Source organism: Nycticebus coucang, chromosome 7 (assembly GCF_027406575.1).
Source record: "Nycticebus coucang isolate mNycCou1 chromosome 7, mNycCou1.pri, whole genome shotgun sequence".
Classification (NCBI taxonomy): Eukaryota; Metazoa; Chordata; class Mammalia; order Primates; family Lorisidae; genus Nycticebus; species Nycticebus coucang.
In genome coordinates this window covers 34,076,890-34,103,337 of record NC_069786.1, presented here as the reverse complement: position 1 = coordinate 34,103,337, position 26,448 = coordinate 34,076,890, and the positions used below count along the sequence as shown (strand labels likewise).

General features: G+C 36.0%; 1 protein-coding gene across 1 annotated transcript in view; it reads left to right on the top strand.

Annotated features, from left to right (window-relative positions):
* Positions 1-26,448, top strand: part of LRP1B (LDL receptor related protein 1B) — a 2,318,354-nt gene that overhangs the window by 2,278,530 nt on the left and 13,376 nt on the right. Inside the window, exon 87 of the mRNA XM_053597274.1 lies at positions 24,422-24,498. Coding sequence (XP_053453249.1) covers positions 24,422-24,498 — 77 coding nt within the window. The remainder of the gene's footprint in view (positions 1-24,421; positions 24,499-26,448) is intronic.

Sequence of the window (26,448 nt, the reverse complement as noted above, 5' to 3'; positions counted from 1 at the left end):
TCCTCCAAAATACCTACAAAGATATTGAAAAGACAAAAATCCAATTAGCAGCAAAAATAAAGAGTAACAGAAAACCTGTTGTAAACTCTCTTAGGTAACTGAGAAGCTAATGATAAATTTCTTTGATGACAAATAAGTATTTCTGTTTTTATTTTGTATAATTCATTTTTCTGATACTTCAAAATAACATATTAGAGTATAACTAATATATAAATAGCCTACTTATGCCTAACTTCAGAAGAAAGAATAGGTCTTTTCACCTCTTTAGTACTATGAATCCCAAGTTGTAGATCCATTCTCTGTAAAAACAAGAATCTCAAATATCAGTCCCTCGATTTGTTCATACATCATATTTGAGATAACAAAAAACTGCCAGTCTTTCCTTCTCATATTCATTCATCAATAAAAATTTATTGAGCATCTACTATAGATTAGATGCTACTTTAGGCATGAGAGAATGGGTCAATAAAAAAACACACAAATGTTTACTTTGAGGGAGTCTCAGTGAAAGGAGATAGAAAATAAAGAAAATAGGCCCACCTGTGGCTCAAGGAGTAGGGCGCCGGTCCCATATGCCAGAGGTGGCGGGTTCAAACCTAGCCCCGGCCAAAAACCAAAAAAAAAAAAAGAAAATAAATGTATAAAATATTTGTTAAGTATTTTAATGGTGTTAAGTGCTCTTATATGTTAAGACAAAAATAGAGCAGGGAAGAAGGATATGGAATTTTGAAGAAATGTTTAAAATCCGGTTGAGTGGCTAATGAAAGCCTCCCTCAGATGGTGATATTTAAGTCAAGATATTGAGAAAAAGTGATAATGGGCCAGGAGGCTATAGTATATAGGGAAAGAGATTCCAGTCACAGAAATAAAAAATTAAATAACATAAATACAAAAGAATAATCAGATATTTCTGACTAAAAAATTATATATAGGGCAGTGCCTGTGGCTCAAAGGAGTAGGGCACCGCCCCATATGCCGAAGATGGCGTTGGACAATTAAGTTGGTGAACTTATCCTAGGAAAAGTTCTTTGAAAGGTGAAAGTGGTGTCAGTGCATAGCTTGGGAGTACTTTAAAGCTGACCATAGTGATATTCAGCAATAAGGTAGGAATAGTTTGTGAACTTAATTGTCTGAACTTGTATACATGCAACAATATATGTAAATATGTGCAAACACACACATATCATGACATGTATTTATAATGTCTTTATATACATGTCACACACAGTTAAAAGTATTTTAAAAGCACTTGAAAATAAAATCAGTCTATATTTATTATTGCTGGATTTGGGGTAATATTTATTTTTACATGGTAATTTTCCATGTAATTCATATTTGCTTTTAAAAATAGAAGAAAAAAACAAGTTTTCATTTGAATCATCTGAAAAGTGAGAATGAAAAAGATCTAACTCTAATGTCACATTGCTTCTAAAAGTATATCAATTTAGGCACTCAGTGTTTTGAAAATGGCAGCATGGCAAAATTCCAGGGCACTGCTTGTAATATATATTATTGCTTCTTGCCCATAGCAAGAAGAATTCTCCATGTGGTCAAAAGCAAGATAGCATTGTTAGTTTTTCATAAAAACTGTTAGTTTTTCATAAAAACTGTTAGTTTTTCATAAAAACTGTTAGTTTTTATGTTTTACTGCTTCACTTGAAATAAACGGTAAAAATAACTTGCTGTGAGCATTTTCCTTACAAGTTTTTTTTGTTTTGTTTTGTTTTGTTTTTTTTTTTTTTTTTTTTGCCTAGATTTATATGACCATCTGGTTTTTGTTCATGTTTTTTTGAAAAATGGTTCTCCACAAAATTATTTTTTTTTCCTCATCATCTGTCTGTGTTTGTGTGTGTGCATGTGTTTTACAGTCTTCATATTGCTCTACCATATCCACGTTTAGTGGCTAGGATTGACCTGTGAGAGTAGGTGACCCATGAGAGTGTTGGACATGAAACATATTTCCTTGCACTTGGTCCAGGAATGCTGCCTATTCTATACCATGGCCTCTTTACATTTGGATGTCTATTACAGAGGAGTTTGTAAATTCTTTCACCTAAGAGGTGTGTCTGATTTATCTATTTTATCCCAAGAGCTACCATGCATTCTCCATGTAATGTGTGCTTAATTATAGTCATTATAAAACTAATATATTGGTGCCTACATTTTATTATGATATATAGAAGCCTACAATAAGACCATCATTCTATTCATTATTGTAAAAGCACAACTTTCTTATTGATAAATTCTCAAAGAATGAAGGGTCATAAAATAAGAGAAAAAATGGCCTATTTTCCCACAATTTTTAATCCACTTTTTCATTTCTATGATAATTTTTTTTTTTGGCCGGGGCTGGGTTTGAACCCACCACCTCCGGCATATGGGACCAGCGCCCTACTCCTTGAGCCATAGGCGCCACCCGTCTATGATAATTTTTAAAACAACTATATTTGTTTTCTGAGTTTTTTGTCAGTTTTACTTTGAAGTTCTTTCTCAAGAATGGGTAAGGAATAAGAAGAGAGTCAGTTATTGCACCTACTCTTGAGACACTCTGAGTCTATTTGAAGAAAGAGATGAAGCAAGAAGAAATATGACAGATGCTTTGGGCATTTGCGTTGTGTAAGATAAATGGCTCTTGTGGAGAAATATTGGACAATACTATTTATTAATATGAATCAGATTAATAATAATTCTCAAAAACTTGGCATGCTTAGCTAAGAGCTTAAAATTCATTCTATAACCAGTAAATAAACACTAGTACCATTTGAAATATTAAGTGTAACTATCGTATGTATGTTTCAGAAAGGTCTTAACGACGTGGCGATATGAGAAAAGTATGCTTTAGATGTGAAAAAATAGATGTTTTAATGAATCTTAATTTGCCATGTAAAGGAGGACAAAGATTTTTCAATTGAAAAATGAAAAAATGACTAGGAGTTTTGTTAATAAATAGAGGATAGATCACCTTATATCTCAGGATTTATAGTTTGTTTTGTTCACTTTTTCTTCTCTGCACCTCTTCTCTCATCTTAATGTGGAAATGCTAATAGCATCTACCTCCTAAGATTTTTTTCAGGGTTAAAAATTTCTTTAACATAGTAAACACTTAACAATCAAAGTAGAAATCATAAAGCCATTATAATAGACCCAACAGAAATGAGAGTGACAGTAATAGTGACTGGGAAAGGAACTGCAGTACATAAAGCCAGCTCAACTTCTATTGAGGGTCACCCCCCTCCATTACTATGAGCAGAAATTTCTAGCTTTATACACATTTTCAAAGAGAAAAAAAAACCTTTTTTTTTTTTTTTTTTTTGAGAGAGTCTCACTCTGCTGCCCTCAGTAGAGTGGTGTGGCATCATTGCTCACAGCAACCTCCATCTCCTGAGTTCAGCAATCTTCTTGCTTCATCCTCCCAAGTAGCTGGGATTATAGGAGCCTGCCACAATTCCCAGATAGTTTTTTCTGTTTTTAGTAGACATGGAGTCTCGCTTTTGCTCAGGCTGGTCTCTAACTCACTGTAAATTAAAATAATCTACCAACATAGGCCTTCCAGAGTGCCAGGATTACAGGCATGAAACCCCTTTCCTGGCCTCAAAGGAAATTTTTTAAAGCACAGAAGGATGCAAAGTGAGTATGTAAGTACCAAAGGGACATCCGCTCAGAGCGTTCTCTGAATTAAGCATTTCATCATTTTCTTTGGTTTTGTAATTGTTCCAGCCTAATTATTTTATTAAAAGTTCAGCATTATTTTCTAACTCCATAGGATGAGAAATTCACAAGGCAATTCACAGGTATCAGAAAAGCTTTGACTGAAGCTTTTGGGAGGAAGATAATGAGTTCTATTTCTGCCACAAATTATTATTATTATTATTTGTCTTCCCATTGCTTCCTCTGAGTTTGTTTGTTTCTTTGTTTTTCCAGTTATTTTTCTTTCATTATTTCAAAATTTTACAGGGGTACAAATAGTTTTTGGTTACATGGATCACTTTTATAATTTTTTTATTTATCGTTAAATCATATCTGTGTACATTAATGCAATCATGGGGCATCATACACTGGTTTTATATACAATTTGACGTATTTTCATCACACTGGTTAACATAGCCTTCCTGGCATTTTCCTAGTTATTGTGTTAAGACATTTATATTCTACATTTAGTAAGTTTCATATGTACCCTTATAAGATGCTCCATAGGTGTCTGCCACAAATTTTTAAGATAGGAATTATTCCTATATATTGTGATGGCTAATTAAGGTCTTGGTTTCTCCAAATACTGGCCTTGCAAAAAGGAGATTGTGCAATTTGTTCCAAAGTCCTCCTTCTGGACTGCACAGTGCTTACTCCAAGTGTCCTTTGGACTCCATAGGGAATGTTTGAGATGAGCCCAAGGAAGTTATGAGTGATCAAAAACAGCTCACGACTTTTTAGTGGAGGTATTGAGCAATTCCACTTCAGCAGCCTATGTTGTCCACATTTCAGGAGTCCAGCCATTGCATGTCCCTGATTTGCTTTCTGCTCCTTAGCATATTTTCAAAGCACAAAATTATAAAAAGTGCATGTCTTTTAAATGAGTAAAGCCTAAGATGACTTGTCATATCAATATCTGTCCTTTGTCATCCCAGATACAAGATTATAGCTTTATCTAGCTTTCACCTTGCAAGTCATGCCATGGGTGGAAAAAAACACAGATATTATATTTTTCTATGCAAGTTCAAACTCCAGTTTATACTTTGAGAGTGCATGTTGTACTGATTAATAAAGAATAATTATTGCATAGTTATATATCGGGCAGCTACATCATGTATTAGCATGCACCTTTGATTCAGTCATGTTATTTTCCTTTGATTTGGGGTATATATTCTTGGTATTTAATATTATCAGTATATAAGAATGATCAAAAAAAGAACAATACATTATATATTATTTTTGTTTGTGTAACTGTTACCTCATTAAATATTTAAATTATTTTTATTTCTATTCGACTGTATTCCCTCGATTTTACAATGATAGCATATAACCTCAAAGTTTTTTTTTTATTTTTTACTAAATCATAGCTGTGTACATTAATGTGATCATGGGGCACCATACACTAGTTTCATAGACCGTTTGACACATTTTCATCACACTGGTTAACATAGCCTTCCTGGCATTTTCTTAGTTATTGTGCTAAGACATTTACGTTCCACATTTACTAAGTTTCACATATACCCTTGTAAGATGCACCCCAGGTGTAATCCCACCAATTCCCCTCCCTCTGCCCACAACCCCCCTCCTACCCCTCCCTTTCCTCCTTCCCTCTACTCTTAGGTTGTAACTGGGTTATAGCTTTCATATGAAAGCCATAAATCAGTTTAATAGTAGGGCTGAGTACATTGGATACTTTTTCTTCCATTCTTGAGATACTTTACTAAGAAGAATATGTTCCTAAACATGAAAGAGGTAAAGTCTCCATCTTTCTTTAAGGCTGCATAATATTCCATGGTGTAAATATACCACAGTTTATTAGTCAATTTGTGGATCGATGGGCACTTGGGCTTTTTCCATGATTTAGCAATTATGAATAGGGCTGCAATAAACATTCTGGTACAAATATCTTTGTTATGATGTGATTTTTGGTCTTCTCGGTATATGCCTAGTAGAGGAATTATAGGATTGAATGGCAGATCTATTTTTAGATCTCTAAGTGTTCTCCATATATCTTTCCAAAAGGAATGTATTAGTTTGCATTCCCACCAGCAGTGTAGAAGTGTTCCCTTTTCTCCACATCCACGCCAACATCTCTGGTCTTGGGATTTTGTGATTTAGGCTAATCTTACTGGAGTTAGATGATATCTCAAAGTAGTTTTGATTTGCATTTCTCTGATGATTAAAGATGATGAGCATTTTTTCATGTCTGTAGGCCTCCTGTCTTCTTCAGAGAAGTTTCTATTCAAATCCCTTGCCCAGCCTGCAATGGGATCACTTGTTCTTTTCTTGCTTATACGTTTGAGTTCTCTGTGGATTCTTGTTATTAAACCTTTGTCGGAGACATAACCTGCAGATATCTTCTCCCATTCTGCTTTACTTACTGTGTTCTTGGCTGTGCAGAAGCTTTTTAGTTTGATCCGGTCCCAGTAGTGTATTTTTGAAGCTGCTTCAGTTGCCCAGGGGATCTTCCTCATAAAATACTCGCCCAGACCGATTTCTTCAAGGGTTTTCCCTGCACTCTCTTCTAGTATTTTTATAGTTTCATGTCTTAAGTTAAAATCTTTAATCCAGTGAGAGTCTATCTTAGTTAATGGTGAAAGGTGTGAGTCCAGTTTCAGTCTTCTGCAGGTTGCCAGCCAGTTCACCCAGCACCATTTGTTAAACAGGGAATCTTTTCCCCACCGAATGTTTTTAATTGGCTTGTCAAAGATTAAATAACTGTAAGTAGCTGGATTCATCTCTTGGTTCTCTATTCTGTTCCAGAAATCTACTTCTCTGTTTTTGTGCCAGTACAATGCTGTTTTGATCACTATTGATTTGTAGTATAGCCTGAGGTCTGGTAGCGTGATTCCTCCTGCTTTGTTTTTATTTTTGAGTAATGTCTTGGATATTCGAGGTTTTTTCTGATTCCATATAAAACGAAGTATTGTTTCTTCAAGATCTTTAAAGTATGACAGTGGAGCTTTAATAGGGATTGTGTTAAAATTATATACTGCTTTGGGTAGTATGGACATTTTAACAATGTTGATTCTTCCCAGCCATGAGCATGGTATGTTTTTCCATTTGTTAACATTTTCAGCTATTTCCTTTTTTAGAGTTTCATAGTTCTCTTTATAGAGATCTTTCACATCTTTTGTTAGATAAACTCCCAAATATTTCATCTTCTTTGGCACTACTGTGAATGGAATAGAGTCCTTAACTGATTTTTCAACTTAACTATTGTTGGTATATATAAAGGCTACCGATTTATGAATGTTGATTTTGTACACTGAGATGCTACTATATTCCTTGATCACTTCTAAGAGTTTTGTAGTAGCATCCCTAGTGTTTTCCAGATATACAGTCATATCATCTGCGAAGAGTGAAATTTTGATCTCTTCTGACCCTATGTGGATACCCTTGATCGCCTTTTCTTCCCTAATTGCAGTGGCTCAAACTTCCATTACAATGTTAAAGAGCAATGGAGACAATGGGCAGCCTTGTCTGGTTCCTGATCTGAGTGGAAATGATTTCAATTTAACTCCATTCAATATGATATTGGCTGTGGGTTTCCTATAGATGGCGTCTATCAGTTTAAGAAATGTCCCTTCTATACTAATTTTCTTAAGTGTTCTGATCATGAAGGGATGCTGGATATTACCAAAAGCTTTTTCTGCATCGATTGAGAGAATCATATGGTCTTTGTTTTTCAATTTGTTTATGTGCTGAATTATACTTACAGATATACGGATATAGAAGCAGCCTTGAGACCCTGGAATAAAACCAACTTGGTCATGATGTATAAGTTGTTTGATGTGTTGCTGGATTCTGTTTGTTAGGCTCTTGTTGAATATTTTTGCATCTATATTCATTAGTGATATTGGTCTATAATTTTCTTTTCTTGTTGGGTCTTTTCCTGGTTTGGGGATCAGGGTGATGTTTGCTTCATAGAAGGTGTTGGATAGTCTTCCTTCTTTTTCTACCTTTTGGAACACGTTGAGTAATATAGGTACTAACTCCTCTTTAAAGGTTTGGTAAATTCTGACATGAAACCATCTTGTCCCAGGCTTTTCTTTTTAGGGAGGTTGTGTATGGTTGACGCTAATTCAAAACTTGATATGGGCCTGTTCAACATTTCCACTTGATTCTGACTAAGTTTTGGAAGGTGACGTGCTTTTAAGTATTGGTCAATTTCCTTCAGATTTTCATATTTCTGAGAATAAAATTTCTTGTAATATTCATTAAGGATTTTTTGTATTTCTGAGGAGTCTGCTGTTATTTCGTCTTTGTCGATTCTGTTGATGAGATTAGAGATTTTACTCTTTTATTCCTGATTAGGTTGGCCAAAGGTTAATCTATTTTATTGACCTTTTCCAAAAACCAACTTTTTGATTTATTGATCTGTTGTATAATTCTTTTATTTTCAATTTAATTTAATTCTGCTCTAATTTTGGTTATTTCTTTTCTTCTACTGGGTTTGGCGTTGGAATGTTCTTCCTTTTCCAGTTGCTTGAGATGTCCCATTAAGTTGTTAACTTCCTCTCTTTCTGTTCTCTTGAGGAAAGCTTGCCATGCTTTAAATTTCCCTCTTAGGACTGCCTTTGCAGTATCCCAGAGGTTCCTGTAATTCGTGTCTTCTTTGTCGTTTTGTTCCAAAATTTGGCAGTTTCCTTCTTGATCTCATTTTTGACCCAGCTATCATTCAGCATAAGGTTATTTAACTTCCATGTTTTTGTGTGAGTATGCAGATTCCCCTTGTTACTCAGCACAACTTTTATTCCATGGTGGTCAGAGAAGATGCAAGGAATAATTTCTATTCCTTTAAATTTACTGAGGTTAGACTTGTGACCTAAGATGTGATCAATTTTGAAGTAAGTTCCGTGGGCTGATGAAAAGTATGTGTATTCACTTTTGTTGGGATGAATTGTTCTGTAGATGTCTGCTAAATCCAAATGTTGGATGGTTAGGTTTAAATCTAAAATATCTTTGCTCAGCTTCTTATTGGAGGATCAATCCAACACTGCAAAGGAGTATTGAAATCTCTGACTACTATGGAGCTGGAGGAAATCAAGTGGCTCTTATCTGTTAGAGTTTCTCTTATAAATTGAGGCACATTCTGGTTGGTGCATAGATATTAATAATTGAAATCTCATCATATTGAGTATTACCCTTCAGAAATATGAAGTGACCATTCTTATCCTTCCTTACTTTTGTTGGTTTAAATCCTATTTTATCTGCAAATAAAATTGCAACACCTCCTTTTTTCTGATTACCATTTGCCTGAAATATGGATAACCATTCTTTCACCCTGAGTCTATATTTGTCTTTTAAGTTAAGATGTAATTCTTGTATGGAACAAATATCTGGCCTGAGTTTTTGTATCCATTCAGCTAACCTGTGCCTCTTTAGAGGACAGTTTAAGCCATTCACATTAATGGAGAATATTGATAAGTCTGGTAAAATTTGGGGTATCGAGTTTTTCAAAATTCCAGTGGATTTTTTTAATCCTTTCACCAGTGTGGAAGTTGGAGTTTGATCAAAAGTTTCTGAGTGAGTTTAATTTTGTGGTAGAGGATTGGGTTGGTCATTATGGAGGATAGGTCTGAGGATATCCTGAAGAGCTGGTTTGGTTATGGCACATTTCTTCAACATATGAATGTCATTAAAGTATTTAATTTCTCCATCATAAATGAAACTCAGTTTAGCTGGATACAGGATCTGGGGTTGAAAGTTATTTTGCTTTAGGAGATTAAAAGTTGATGACCACCCTTTTCTGGCTTGAAAATTTCAGCAGAGAGATCTGCAGTCATTCTAATATTCTTCCCTTTGAAGGTAATGGCTTTCTTACATCTGGCTGCTTTGAGAATCTTCTCCTTCATATTAACTTTAGTGAAGTTAATTATGATGTGACTGGGGGATGTCTTATTGGGTTTGAGTGTACTGGGGTTCTGAAACTGTCTGCTATCTGAATTTCAGAATCTTAGGCATGTCTGGAAAATTCTCTTTCATAATTTCAAGGAGAAGGCCTCTGTGCCTAGCGAGGCCACTTCATCAGTTTCAGGGATTCCAATGAGTCGGATATTAGCCTTCTTTGAGTTATCCCAGAGCTCTCTGAGAGAATAATTCATTTTTACTCTCCATTTCTCTTCCTCAAAGAGGAAGAGACAAAGGCTTTGTCTTCAATTTCAGAAATCCTTTCTTCTGCTTGCTCCACTCTGTTATTGAGGGAATCTACTGTATTTTTCAGATCTTTGAGGGCTTCAAATTCTTGCTTCAGTGTGTCTAAGTCTTTGGTGGTGTTGTATTTAAATTCGTTAAATTCTTGAGACAACTTTTGAATTTCTCCTCGAATTCCTAATTCCATTTTATTAATCTTGTTTGTAATCCAAATTCTGAATTCAATTTCTGACATCTCGGCCAGTTGTTTGTGAATGGGATCTTCAATTACATCTGCCATATCTTTACTTGGGGTGGGGGGGTTGATCTACTCTGGTTATTCATGTTACTAGAGTTTTTCCACTGATTCCGCCCCATGATTGTTTTACTCCCTTTGATTTTTCCCCCGGAGCTTTGTCGAGGACCCGTACAGTGCTGTGGCCTTAGAAACTGGGGCCCTGTTTGTTGTGGGGGCTAAGTGGTTCTGTCTAATTTTCAGCTGGTTTCTGTTCGACCCCAGTGAAATAGTTACTCTGGGTTGAAGTCTCAGCTGTGGAGAAATACCAGCAATTAAGTCAGCCCACCCACCACATGCAAGAATTGGAAAAGGAAAATCAAACCTTCCTACAACCACACACCTAGGGCACCACCTGAGTAGTCCTCAGACGATTGGCTCAGTTCTAAAGGTCCAAATCAATTGTCCCAGTCAGCACCTGTCTCGGGTGGGAGAGTTTAAGAGGTCTCTGGGAACTGGATTACAGGGGTCTGGTGACTACTCTGATATGGCTTGCTCAAGTGCTGTGTGGAGTCAGGAGGAGCCACCCAGCAAATAGATCAGTTTGGGAAGGTTGATGCCTCCTTTCCCACCTTGCAGCTCTGTCACACACTGTTGCTGCTAGCCCCACAGGGCTGTGACCCAGTCAGTTGTCTGCAGTGAGCAGATACTCCAGAGGTTTGCACCTGCCTAAATCACAGGGAAGTCAGTATCTGCTCATCTGGGCCGCTGCTCTCTGCCTCTATCCAGCAATGAGGGGTGAGGCCTATCAACCTCGGGCACTTGATGGAGGCTGGGGGTGTTCACTCAGTTCCAGCCCCACCCTTAGTTTATGTTACTGACTGAACAGAGCAACCCTGTGGGAGTTTGTTTATGACCCTGCTAAATTCCTCTGCAGAGGAGAGGCTGATTTGAGTTCCCAGAACCTGTGCCTCAGGCCCTGTCTTTATTCCTTCAGGTTTGTATTTGCATCATGATTAGTTGTCAGCTGTAGCCTCTTGGCACTTTGTCTATAGGCTGATGATCCCCTGAGAGCTGAGTGTGTCTTAGGCTCAGTAAAGCGGTCCTCTGGATCAGCCCCACCCTGGGAGTTTCCCGGTTCTGCGCATGCGTTTTCTAGTCCCCATGTTCCACCCAGGCCAGTACCACCTCAGGCAAACTCTTTACTCACAGGGCCTGTGTTTCAGTCCCAGGTCTGTTCCATGGTGGTTGCCATCTGAGAAGATGCCCGGCCTCATCTGGTTGCCCAGGGAGACAGGATAAATGGCTACAGGATATCTGGGGGTGGGCCTTGTTATTGCTAAAGACGGCTGCTGCTCTGTACCACGGGGCACCGCCGCTCCAGCATGATTCCCTCTTAGCCAACTGTCATCTCCTCACTCCTGTGCTGCAGAATCAGCACTGTCCAGCTACAATCCAGGTCCTGTCTACACCTCTCGAGAAATCACCCAAGAATCTGGACTCCTGGGGGCAGGCCTCCAGGCCTCAGAGTGAGAGTGGAGGGGCGTGCTGGGAGCTTAGAGTCACAGGTCATGACACCAAGCTCATTGAGAGCAATTGAGCAAATAAACAGATACAAAGTCTACCAGACACATGAGCCCATAGATACAGAAACAGGAGACACAGAGACATACAGACAACACCCACGACAACAGCAACATAAAAACAACTGCAATAAAAATAGTGATAATCATAAAATAATTGAAAAAAAAGAGAAAAGTGGTGTTCATAGAAAAGTTGAAAGAGAAGAAAGGAGAAATTAAAAATAGAAAAAATAGAAATAAAAAATATATCTATATGAAAAGTAGTAATAAAAAATTAACAAAAGCTCCTCCAAGAAAATGGTGAGGAAAAAACAGAACAAAAAAAAAAAAAGAAAGAAAAAAGGAAGAAAGAAAGAGAAAAGAAAAAAAAAAGGCACCAACCAGAAAAATATTATTCTTGTATGTAGAAATATACATCTATATGTATGGTGTAGGGATCAATTTTTGTAGGAATATATTCATACTGCAATATACTTTCTGGACACCCGGTGTTGCTGTGAGTGGTTTCCAGGCTTATACCTGATTCACAGTTTATACTGTTACCACGGTAACCACCTTCCATGGCCGATCACCATTTTGGAGTTTTTGTAAAAGATTGTCACCTAAGTATTGTGTAACCTCAGCTGTTCTGCTCCAGACAGCACTTGCGACCTACCTTCCCACTCAGTGCAGGAGTCCACGCTTCTAAAATCTTTCTACTCTGCTCCCAGGTTCTCCTGCAAACTGGTGACTGCAATCGGCTGTGGGGGAGGGTGCTGCTGGGTTCCTGCGGTTGCTGGCAGGTCCTGTGGCTGAAGAGTCCTGCAGCTGTAGCCAGTTCCCATGGCTGGAGCACTAGGGGACTTTATTCTGAGTTTTATGGTTCAGAGTTTCCCTTTTGGATTGGAACCCGCCAGTTTGCCATGCAGCCTGAACCGCCAACCCCCTCCAACATTCTCCACCAGGAATGCTCCAGTCTATTCAATCACTCCTGGTCTGGGAGAAGGTGCCCACCCTTTTGGGTAATTCAAAATGTCTGTTTCCCAGGCGGGATCCCTTCCCTTCAATTTTCCATCAGGTTGCCCAGCTCCCCGTGGTTTTGAGGGGCTCTCCTTTCGGATGCCTCCCTCAGTTCAGGAATAAATATTCGTCAATTGGGTTTTGTCAGCATTTGCAAGCTGCTGTCCTCTATAAGGGAGGGGCCTGCTGGCCAGCAAGGCCAAGCAGGGAAGAATCTCTACAACAGAGTCTGTGGTTTTAAATTACCCCTCATATATAGCAATCCGCCAATTTGCTGAGTGTCTCCAGTCTGTCCACACCAATAATCCACACACGGGGAAGGTCCAGACCCCCTTTCCTCTCACCTGATGGCTTCAGAGAGGTGGGCTACACATCCGTCCTGTCCACCATCATGCTCCACCTAACCTCAAAGTTTAGATGCTTGTAACATCTTTTCTGATGCTTGAACAAGTCAATAAAATTATATTAATTAATCTTCAAACTAACACTTAACCCAAATTAACTTGATACAATACCAGATGACAATTAAACTCATCTGCTTACTACCTACATTAGTTTAAAAATTAAAAAATTAAAAAATTGCTTATATTACTATCACTTATAGAAATAATTTATTTCTCTTTTTGTCCACTACGATAGTAGCATGAAGAGACATCATGTTAAAGGAGAAACTAAAGGCCTAGCATTTTTCTATTAGGAGTAAAAATCAGAGATTATAATATCTATTGATATTAGTATGCCACATAAAACTCTGTAATATATATTTAACATTTATAATTTTTTTATCATCCGAAGTATACTAACTCAGATGATACACAAATTTTATATATATTTCTCAAGAAATCTGGATTTTTTTTTTTTTTTGCTTTTAAGAAGTTCAAGTAGCCTTGACAAGAAAGAAAAAAAAGGAAGAGAGAAAAAGAAAGATTTGAGGTAGTGAAAGAAACCATATAAAATACAAAGAAAAAATATAAACTAGGATAGGAAGCAGATTTAAGGGGAAAATAAAGGTTAAAACTAAGAGACTAGATCTGTGGGTAATGTGAGATAAAAGCAGGGGGTGTTGCTCTGCCCTGTAATAACAAATGAGAATCCAGAAATTGGATGAATTGCCTAAAGATACATTCTTTGCGAGAAGAGGAGCCTGGATTTTAATGCAGTCCTAAGTCCAAAACTCAAACCTGACATTCACATTACACTTAAATTTCAAACAATCATTTAAACTAACTGTAGAATTACATTACAATAAATTGTGTATTTGTAGTTTTTATATAAAACTGATTTCCATATTAAAGGACCCATCAGGTAAATACTCTTAGAACTGATTTTTTTTGTCACAGAAATAAAGTAATATTTTCTTAATTTGCTGCACTCTGGAACAAGAAACAAGTGCCACACAGTTTACATCACTGAAGAAATAAAATTTATATATGTCAAAGTTGCTCAAATGTAATCAACCTAATTTTATAAGTGGAAGAATTAATGAATGAAAGAGTGAAAAAAAAAAAAGAAGAAATAAATAAATTTTTTTTTAATTTTACTTTGGTTATTATATCTAAAATATTTTGTGTAGTATATTAACATTCCTTTCAATGAGCAATGATTGGTAATTACCTGAAGCATGTTCTTAAGAAAAAAAAAAATAGCCGGGCGTTGTGGCGGGCACCTGTAGTCCCAAATTTATATATTGGGTATGTTTATATGTAGCTAAAGCTATGAGGGAATAGAAATTTGAATAATAGATCATCTCTACCTTTCAATAAATCATGGTCTAGCCTAGTCATAGGCAAATATAAAATATAGAATATAGTATATTTTTGATGGTATGTTGATGAAATACATAAATATGTATATAATTGACATCAAGTAGCAGTTTTCTCTGTTATGTAAAATACAACTATATTATTTTATAGAATTTTATATTTATCAAAGGCATTGTCTCTACTTCCTGAACCAATTTTTAGAGCATTACCTGCTTGCTTAAAACTTCTCGACTTGAGTCTAAGAAAGTAATCTAACACTAGGATTAGGAAAGATATGTGTGCAACTTTTGTCATAAGCTTTCAAATGTTTCTGTGTGCAGCATGTTCTTATAAATGTTAAACAAATCTGGTGAGAGCTTTGTTACTAATTGCTAATAACATTTACACTAGAAAGACAAATTTGTTAACTCATACTAAAGCTTGATTTTACAACTTTTTCTTTAGTTTTTGGATTGTGTATTTTCTTTTTAAACAATGAAATTATTTTAATTTTTTAATTTATATTTTTTGAGACATAATCCTACTCTGTTGTCCTGGGTAGGTGTCACAACTTACTTGTGACTTCAAACTATTTCAAACTCTTAGGCTCAAGCTATCCTCTTGCCTCAGCCTCCCCAGAAGCTGGGACAACCTGTGCTTCCCAAAATTCCCCCCAATTTTTTATATTTTTATGAGAGATGAAGTCTCACACTTGCTCGGGGTGGTCTCAAACTTCTGGGCTCAGCAGTCTACCTTCCTTGATCTCCCAGAGAGCTAGGATTATTGGTGCAAGCCACCATGCTTGGCTTAAAACAATTGAAATTAAAAAATATATATATGAAAGTTTATGTTGTAGATTTTGAGGAAGGCTGAATATCAGTAATTGGGTAATTGATGCTGATATTATACAAGGTCCCTTAATCAATTACAAATTCTTCAGTTCTGGAGAGCTTTGGTATTACTTTTCAGTGCATGTATAGGAATCATTATGAAAACTTGCAACTAGAATAAGGACTAGTCTGAAGAACCAGAAAGCAGATAGCCATTTCTTTATCTAATTCATTTTCCCATAATTCAAACTCTAAACAAGTGGCTAGAATCAGTATTTCAATGCATGAGTGCTGCAACTGAAAATGAATTTAGTGTCTTTAAAGAATTAGATGTTGCACTAATAAAGGCACTCACATACTCAAAAACCTTCTAGTAACACCTCTAGATATGCTACCATTGCCACAAATTTGAACAGGATAAATATATCCTGAGCAGTACTTAGTTACCTAATACACTTACAAGATACTGCAGTTTGAGACACCAGTCCTTCCCATCACAGTTTCAGGTCTCATTACTCTATACCTGAGGAAACCTAAGAATTAGGAAGGACCTTCACTGCGTTTTTATAGAAAATGTCTTTCTTGTTTACTACTATTCTGTCCTAATCATAAAATATTTAGGTAGACTATTCCCAGGAGACTATCTAGATGGTAAATTGCTCCATTCCTAGAGATTTCATATTTTCAAATTTATTCAGTCATCATTTAACTCTTCAGTGGCCACTTCTGCTCCAGCAGGATTTCTTGGAGTTTTATCTTTAAACATTTCTAATTTAAATCACCAAACTTAACGAACTTCTTTTTATAGATAATTTCTCGGTAAATTTCATCTTTTCTGTTTGTTCTGTTTAGTAAGGTGAAGTGGGAGACCCTCGCTGGAGGTTTTGGGTTCTTCTCTGGAGTGTTAGCCATCAGGGGGGTGGCAAGTGCACCAGGAGCCGATGGAACAGCTGTTCTGTTTGACCTTGTGATTGCCTTCATTAGAGACGGTGCTGGATAATCTTTCTGTGCAGTGGAGGGTTGCTCACCAGCTCACTGTTGGAAATACAAGTTGGGGATTATATGTGACCCTCTCCTTGGCAGCTGTTGTTGTGATGGATTACTCTGCCCAAGGTCACACAGTGAAGGTGGCATTGGAAACTCAGTGACTAGTTAGACAGTGGTCAGGGATGACTGGAACTGTGGGAATTTAAATAAACCAGGTCCAGGAGTAATGATGGCTCAGGGCTGGGGGATCTTAAGTATAAAGTTGCTACTGACTTAGCAATCAACAGTGGAGATTTTGGGTAGGGTCCTGGTGCCCTGGCACAACTCTGGAATCTTGAGGGTGGAGTCTGAGGCCTGACAGAATCCCTAGTACTGCAGGGGCAGAGTCTTGGGCTTCAGCACAGCAGGAGCTTCAAAGCTGGATTTGAAGATTACAAGGGCAAAGCTGTGCACATGGTGGGCTGTGCTGTCATCATGGAGACTGCTTATACTGGTCACATTGGCAGGAGTTTGTCTCAGTGGCTCAGGGTCCACAGAGGCAGGAGGAGGCTGCTGGGGAGCTGAGGTTCTCCCCAACAATGCTTAGTTCCACTGAAGGAGTTGTCCAAGGCTTCTCAGCTCATGCCTATGGCTTCTGATGATCCTTCTCTGCTCAGATCCTAATTGCAGGGAGGTGTGTTCATTCTGAGAAACAGGGCATGGCATGTGAGAGCATGTGCTCTGAATATTTTAACTTTTTAATTAAAAGCCTAGTACTCTCCTGGGCATGAGAAAGTAAGGAAAAGTATTTTTTCCTACTTCTTCATTGACTTAGAAGAATTATGAAATTGTCTTCTAAAACAGTGTTAAGTAATAACGCCACATTCTATTTCTACCACTTATCAGTAGTGAGTCTTTGAGCAATCATTTAAAGATGGACTTCCTCATTTCAGACAGTAGGTAATTTCTACTCATATGGTTATTATAGAATTTGAGAATAGGCAACATAGGCTCAGCATCCATAGCTCAATGGTTAGGGCGCCAGCCACATACACCAGGTCTGGTGGGTTCAAAACCAGCCTGGGCCTGCTAAACAAACAGGCAAGAATGACAACACCACCACCACCACCAACAACAACAACAACAAAAAACAGCCGGGTGTTGTGGCAGGCACCTGTAGTCCCAGCTACTTGGGAGGCTGAGGCAGGAGAATCACTTGAGCCCAAGAGCTTAAGGTTGCTGTGAGCTATGCTGCAGCATACTACTCTGTCTCAAAAAACAAACAAACAAACCAAAAAAAAAAAAAAAAAAAAAAACTTAGGCAACATGTCTTTTTTTTTTTTTTTTTTGAGATGAGTCTCACTTCATCACCCTTTGGTGGAGTGCTATGGCATCACAGCAAGCTCAAACTCTTGGGCTCGGGTGGTTCTCTTGCCTCGGCCTCCCAGATAGCTGGGACTACAGGTACCTGCCATAACACGGGCTATTTTTTAGAGACGGGTCTCACTCTTGCTTAGGCTGATCTTGATCAAACTCATGAGCTCAGGCAATCCACCCACCTCAGCCTCCCAACATTACAGGTGTGAGCCACCACACGCAGCCCCAGGCAACATGTCTTATCTTTGTATATTCTTACTGTCTGGAGTGAAGCTGAATTGTTAAATATATTTGTTAAACTGAACAAACACGTTATGTTATCTGTTTGTATCTTCCTTTAGACATAAACAGCAAAGTTTTTGAAGGCATCTTATATGATCAGAGTCTAACACAGAGCCCACCACATACAACCATTTGTGGAATGAACATGCAATGTCTGTAACAACAGTTTCGTACTTATATATGTAGTTAGATTTACACTAAGTATCTTTTTATAGGTCTTGTCTTCTCAACAGGACCACTAGTCTTAAAGGTAGGGTTTAGTTCTTTCCATATCAAGTCTAACAAAAATGTCTGATGATAATGGAGAAAAAAAAAGATGCATACCAGAATGTCTAATGTGAATGGTAGACTAAACATTTCCAAACTGTACCTGGAGTGAATTGTAATGGAAAGTGCTCTTAAGTAAATGATTCATTTTAATTTTTTTTTTAAGTCTATGTTGCCCTTGGTAAGTGCCATGACATCACAGCTCACAGCAACCTCAAACTCTTGGGCTTAAGCGATTCTCTTGCCTCAGCCTCCCCAGTAGCTGGGACTACAGGCGTCCGGCTATTTTTTTGTTGTATTTGTTATTGTTGTTTGGCAGGCCTGGGCTGGGATCCAACCTGCCAGCTCTGATGTACATGGCCAGAGCCCTAGCAAGTGCCAAGCCAACTCATTTTAATTTTTATTTATTTTACTATGTTTTTTAGAGACCGACTCTGATGCTGTTACCAGCCACTGAACAGCCATTTCATGCACGGCACTGCTGGTCAGGCCCTAACAAGGCCAGATGAGCCTATATGCCACATCTGGACATTGCTTATTCACTTCCAAGGCCTACTATCATAGATTAGTTGGGGTATTAGGCTCCATGGCACCGGTCAAGGACCCAGGGCATTCTGTACACTCAGTGAAGTGTTGACTAACTATAAATTTAGTCTAGGGTAAAAATGCTTTGAAGATATAACCACTTTAAGATAGGGAGATAATTGTGTAACCTTATAACCTATGAAGGGGAATCTGTTTGACATATTTTATAATGACTAGTAACATTACTGTGAGAATAAGAGAATGATAAAGAGAAACAGAGCAGTTTCTGGGAGGAGATATTCACCTGCTCTCTGGAATTGTTGGCTTTTCTGTAAATAAAAGTGAAACTGTTAATCTCTCAAAAAAAAAAAAGAATTTGAATGCAAGTATTTTTTATGTGAACGTACCTATCCTTGGATCTGGCACACAGTTTAGCTAATTTTTATTAAATATTATACAAAATTTAAGATGAAAGTTGGGTCCAGAAATTTTTGAAGTATGTCATAAAAATTAAGAATTTGTATGTGTACATGAAGTAATTTTATCTAAGAAGATTATAAAACAATAATAGTTGAAAATGGTTTTAAGGGGAAATTAAGCAGAGCAGGTAAATAGATATCTAAATATGTGCCCCAAAATACAGTGAATTTTTTTGCATTTTGCAGTGCTGCTGTCTGCAAGCAAAGGGGTCATAGAAGGTGCTGGAGGCTACATAGAGTACAGAGCTTTCAAGTGAGGAATATCATGTATATATAGTTACGTTCTCAACACCAAAAAAGTGAAATTGGAGAATTAATCAGAAAAATTTTGCATGTAATATTTAGTTTTTCTAATTTTCTTCACTAAATGAAAATACTTTTGCATAAATCTGCTGCATAACATATAATTGTATTTTTCCTTGTTATTGAATGAGGTTTGGGGAGCACGGAAACATTCATGATACCATGCCCAACTTTTCCAAGGCTACTTTAATCCCTCTGTGCCATTGTTTTTCCTGTGCAGATAAAGAAAAGGTTATATTAAAAGATTTTTCTTTCCAAATGCCTCCATCATCATAGTTAATAAGGTCAGCCTTGCATATATATATATGAGAGGGGAAATTCAATTTCAAATAGCTTTAAGGTTCACCTTTGAATTCTACTATAGTCACAAGAGTCCATGACCTTTAAATATGATGAAAAGTGGGAGCAGCTATTAATCTTATTATTTTATTTTGAAGTCCTCCCAAAGAGGGTGACTCTAGGCCACATTTCTGCAAAGTGATAGGAACAGTTCATGTAAATTGATTATTGCTATAGTGAAATACAATACCTAAAAATGTTAATGTATCATCAGTATTTTATATCTAATTTTAATTCCCTTTATAATAATCACTCTACTACTTCAGAACTATCATTATTTTGGACAGTTTAATAACATATCTTATGGTTGTGCTATTAAATATAATAACTTTCATTTTAAAGATGGTATTTTATCCCCTTACAAATGCAGAACTTACTTTGACATTCTAAAAGTGTTTATTTTGCTTCCTAGTAACATCCATACACTACAGCCTTTATGCAAATATATTTCCCTATACTACAGAAAATGATAATTGGAACAAAAATATTGTGGCTATGCAAGAATTGCACAAACTGTTAATGAATTTACTAACCATGTTTTTCATATGGTAACACTCAGATGAGACGTAATTACAAAACATAAGTAAATAAACTCTACATACTGTGTAAAGAACTTCTACCCAGGTTATTTAACATTTTGAGCAATAATAGTTGGCATTTAAGATAAAAATGGTTAAATAACATTTGGTATAAGAATAAAGTCTATTGGAATACAAAAATAATTTATCTCAAATAAATCTTGAAGTGTGATATATGGGTTACTTTCATCACATTTACTTTGTTAAAATCTAGATTCTTGCATTCCTGGCCACAACCCCAAACCATCTAAATAATTCTCTGGAATATGGAACCCTGGAATCTAGTCTTTTTTTTTTTAAATCACTTTGTTAAACTTTATTCTAGTCCAGAATATAAAGAATATGTCATTAAATATAGGTGATACATACAGCTATTATGGAAGTGGAATAATAAGATTAAGAAAACAACACAGTAGGGTGATACCTGTGGCTCAGTGAGTAGGGCACAGGCCCCATATACCGAGGGTGGCAGGTTCAAACCTGGCCCCAGCCAAACTGCAACAAAAAATAGCCAGGCATTGTGGCAGCACCTATAGTCCCAGCTTCCTGGGAGGCTGAGGCAAGAGAATCACGTAAGCTCAGGAGTTGGAGGTTGCTGTGAGCTGTTGCGCCACAGCACTCTACTGAAGGCAATAAAGTGAAACTCTGTCTCTTAAAAAAAGAAAAAAGAAAACAATGTCGTAGTAAATAATCTTTCTAATTAGTATCAATAGCCTAGTAAAGAAGGGAAGATGACAAAGAATGTTAAATCAGTAACTCTTTACCAGGCAGCTGTTGCCTACAGGAAAGTGCTAAGAGAAGTATCTTCATTTGATGATGTAGAACAGAAGGACGAATGATTATTTGACTAAATAAATAGGAATCTATGTCTCTGTTTATCTATCTGTCCATCCCTGATCCTACAGTACTCAGTTAAAATTCATGAAAGTGTTTAAGAAGTTAAATAATATAAAATGGTATAGTGATAAGCATGTAAGTTGAAGCTGATTTTCATTACCTGAAGGTTAAGAGAATTGGGAATCAACTGAAAAGTAGTTTCTAAATGATTGATAACAGGTGTTTGTGTTGGTGAGAAAAAGTAATTGCTTGGATGGGCCATGAAAGACTACCTTTAAAATTGTCCCTGGGTGAATAAGAGGGAGCAGTGGATTGCAATAGTACAGATTTCAGATTTCCAGAGCATGGACTATGGATTTTGCTTAAGGAATGATGAAAAAAATACAGGTACCAGAGAAATTATAATCAGCATGGTTATGCAAATAATTCAGTGGAAAATTGGACAGGAAATTTTGATGATTGGAACACATTCCCTATATTTAAATACTTTTCCATTATTGGCTTTGATCGCTGTAATCTACTCATGAGTAGAGTCTGAAGATTTATGAATTTCTATAAAGATATTAAATATACTTGGTCTTAAATCAACCATTAGAAGAACTTGTGGAAAAGCAAATGCCTAAGTTGTAATTTTGTAAGTAGGCAACCAGAATAATGACTATTTGATTTAATATCTCAAAAGAGATTTTTTAAGATTGAGACAAATGTAGAACAGTGGAACATATTTTATCTTTGGCCATAAAACATTATAAGGAGTATTGGGAGAATTGCAAGGTGATCATCAACTGATTAAGGTGTATAACTGTTAAAATTAATTATTTCTTCAGGAGAGTCTTTGAGAACTTTTTCTGGTATGAAATAAGTAAAATATTCCCTGAAGATTAGAAATTTAAATGTGCTTCTCACAATTCCAAAGGAAAGAGAATTATGACCACTAGCAGGTGACTTCTTTTATCTAGCATAAATAGTAGTATAAATTATACCACACTATTACCAAATATCACCTGTTCTACTTAAACAGTTCTATAGTTTGTAATAAGAATCACACTATCCTTATCCTCTTTGTGCAAAAATCTCTCTGTTAATATGGAACTCTAGGGACATATTTTTCATAATTTTCTATATTATTTAATATACATAATTTTCATGTCACAAGTTAATAATGTCAATTTGCATTTAATTCTTTAATTCATGAGCAACTCAAGTTTCTGACTTCTAAGCATTTTAGTGTAATGATGAGCCCCAAAAGTTTTTAGCTTTAGTAACACATAATATACTTTGGGTCATTCCTCTTATTGAAACTGAACCATGATTTCATCTGTACTTTTTTTAATGAGGTAATATAAAGAGCAAATTTTGATAGTTTAATCAATAATTCAGTATAATTGCACATAGTCAGCCTTGTACATATCAGCTTTATAATGAAATTACTGAGCAGTCAGTAATTAGTTTTTCACTAGAGCATAGAAAACATTCTCAGTGGTCAATTAGGAAAACTTGACAGATGTAAAACTATGTAACACAAAAAGAGTTTTGCAATTATCAGAATTCACTTAGAGGACATGATTGCAAAATTCTCCTAAACATCTGATTCTGAATTATATGTAGACTATGTAAACAATTACAGTTTGTGAAGAACTGGAACAATTTTCTAGATTATTCATCTACAAAATCCACAATGATAAAGAATAAAAATTATTTTTAAAAGTCAATAATTTTATTGATTGTTAACTTTATCTTCTTCTTTTTTTTTTTTTTTTTTTTTTTGCAGTTTTGGCCGGGGCCGGGTTTGAACCCGCCACCTCCAGTATATGGGGCTGGCGCCCTACTCCTTTGAGCCGCAGGCGCCACCTGTTAACTTTATCTTAATTATTAAAAATATACTCATCTCATCTACTCACTTCAATAATATAGACAGTTATAGACCTGACCTAAAAATGTATTTATTAACTATAATGCCCTACTTGTAGTTTGGTTTATAATAAATGTGATACATAGAAAATTATTTAATATGGAACCATTTTTTAAGGCAACTGAACAAAAAGCTGGGCTGATGCATGAGTGATTACCTGAATCATAACATAAATAATGATATTAATTTTCATTTAAGTCATGCTCCATATTCATAGTATTGAATTTATCATTATTAATCAAATAACTATATTATTTGACATTATTGGCAATTATATTTAAAATATGCTCTTTTGAAACAAACTTTTTTATGTTCATAATTTGACTTCATCAATAGTGATGATTTTATGAGAATCTGCCCATGTTGTAGGACTCCCAATACTGTCTTTACATATATCACAGATTATCCACATGGCATCATAGAAATAGCACCAGCTATCAGAATTGGCTGTGGCAGAATTGGCAGAGACATTGAAATTGCTGTTATTTAGTTTGGCCCTCTATGCCCAGAGAAATCCACTTAGAATGGTTCTGGAAGCTATTCTTTGACTGTGTACAACTATCCTTGATATGTTGGTATTTGACAGTCATTTTAAATAAGAACTAGTGCTAATTAAGTTGTTTTTCTGTGGATTTCTTCTGACAGATGCACAGAGGCATCCTGTATTAGCCAATGAATGTTGTTTATACACAGCTCAGACTATTCCAGCATTGATTTGGATGCAGCCAGCTTATTAAATAGTTGTGGTTTATGCTTAAAGAATAGATTTTAATCATATCTATTATTCTTATTCTTTACTACTTATTCATCATAGTATCACAGTTACCTATACAGGAAAAACAACTTCTCCCAATAAAAACTTGGGCACATTCTCTGGACTTCATGGTAATGGAGGTATTACTTAAAATGGGACAACATTGTATTTTCTTATGTCTGATTAGTACAGGGAAAAATTCTGCAACTTGAACTAGTACACAAATGACTATTTTCTGTTTTGGTAGTTAGTTCCTTTGGCCTACAACTGGAAAAAAAAATCACAGAAAGTTAACAAAGAAAGATTTGATTAATATGCAAGTTCAATTTTTTTAAGTGTCTATCTAAAATTTTCATTACTTTTCATATTAATTTCCTCTTTGTAATCAATAATTCAATATTGGTATAAATTGCACCAATTTTAACACAAAATGAGAAAAAATTACTGTAAACCTAAATTTTAAAAAGCATTCAACAAGTGAAGTACAATTGAAGCTATTTGTATAACATTTTACTTGGTTTAAATTATTGCATTAGCAGACTTATGGGTTCTGCTATTCACCAATCTTTTTTATTGTTTGTATCTTTTTAGATGTTCCACCAACTGGTCAGGCACACAGTGTGAGAGGCCAGCCCCAAAGAGCAGCAAGTCTGATCATATCAGCACAAGTAAGTTTAATATTGTGGGTGGTCTGCATAGTATACAAATTATTTTTTATGTCATTACTCAAATATTTGAGTCTTGGAAAATGTTTTTCATGAAATTTTGCAAGAGATCCACTACAATCCATGTGTTCTTAAAAAATGGAGCCCTGACTTCTCATCTATAAGATGAGATTGACAAAAACCAGTATTTATGTGCTATTGTAGGCAGTGAGAATTCATCTCAAACTTGGGCAATTTTCAGAATGTACATCTGCCAACCTAGCATAAGCTTTTCTCTAGAAAATATCTCTCACCTGCAAAGGCTATAGATATCACAATGGATTGAGAATGCTCCAGGAAGAAAAATAATTCCTTGTTATAATTATAGCAGAGTGTATTGTTTTGAAATGTATTTCAATGTGCTATGGAACAAACAGACTCCATCAGTTATTCGTAAAGAAAAATAAATTAACAAACAATTTTTTATACAGATCATAGTCAACTTATTGCTCCTTTATTTTTAAAGCTCTGGGTTTGTTCTGTTGTTGTTGTTGTTGCAATTTGGCCTGGGCCAGCTTCAAACCCCAGCTTGGTACATGGGGCTGGAGCCCTACTCATTGAGCCACAGGAGCTGCCCCTAAAGCTCTGGTTTTGAAGTATATGAAAATATAGATTATTTTTACAAGCTCTTTTTGTGCATCTATAGATGTAGATCGGCTCTATCTACATCATCATTATCCATCTGTTTATGTTTTCTGACAACTTTAAGTGCCATTATAAAAATTTTCAAAATAAAACTCTGAAATAAAGTTTTCTAGTTCATGCATATTTTCATTCATTTGACCATAAGTGGAGAACCTTTTAAAAATTTGTAATGTTTGGTGAGTGGGTGAATACATTGTTGAAGAGGGAAAATAATATCCCTGAATGACAAATGCTTATGTTAAGCAATGTTTCCCTAGTCCTTCAGTGCTGGTGAGAAAGATTTCATGAAAACAAAAGCATACTACTTCACAATTTATAAAAAAGGAATGACACTATCAAAGTCTACAGTATACAATATTTGTACCCTAGAAGCAGTCTCCAAATGTTTGCTAATCTGTTTGTTGCCTCAAAATTGTTACTATGTCATTGCTTGAGATTGTTCAAGCAACATTGCCCAAATTTCCCACATTTAGAAGTTAATTTGAGTTAATAAGCATGAATGTCTTTAAAAATGGCAAATAAGTCTAGAATATGTAGTCTAGATAGTCCATGGAATATGTAGACATAAATATTTGAATTTGGAGAGGTGACGTGAATGATTCATGGTTATGAATATTTTGAGTTTGCTTTAGAATTTGCGTACTGTTCTTTGATCAGGGAAAGGAGAAGTCCTCAAAGAAGGTATGGCCTATAATTGTAGGAATAAAATCCAGGGATTGGGGGAATTGTTCATAAAAGGTTAGAGGTGGCTAAATATACCTTGCCTAATTTGATATGCAGAAGAAGAAAAGAAAAAGGTCTCTTTCTCTTCACAGGATTTAATGTTGTAATAATTCTGGATGCATAGTAATTTACACATGATGTTGTAAACTATTTACAAAATTCAATAATCATAAACAGCAATTTTTAATATGAAAAATACATTTGTAGTTACAAACCTATAGGACACACTAAATTTATAAACTGTGAATTGTGAAGACAAGGTGCTTTAGCTTGTCCTTTCTGGTAATTTTGCAATTATTAAATATAAATCAGATGCATAGCCTTTAGAGAGTAAAAAATAATTTTAAATATTGATAAAAACTCTCTGAAAAGAAAAAAAATGAGTAGAATATGTGTTGAATTTTGAAACTTTATATAAGGTCCATCCACAAGGGGAAAGTTTGGTGTTGAGAAAATGATTTGAACAGGAGTGCTGCGGGTGTTTAGAGTCTCCAATCACTTGCATGGGCAACAACCTCCTTTAGAAAACAACACCTCTAAGTGCAT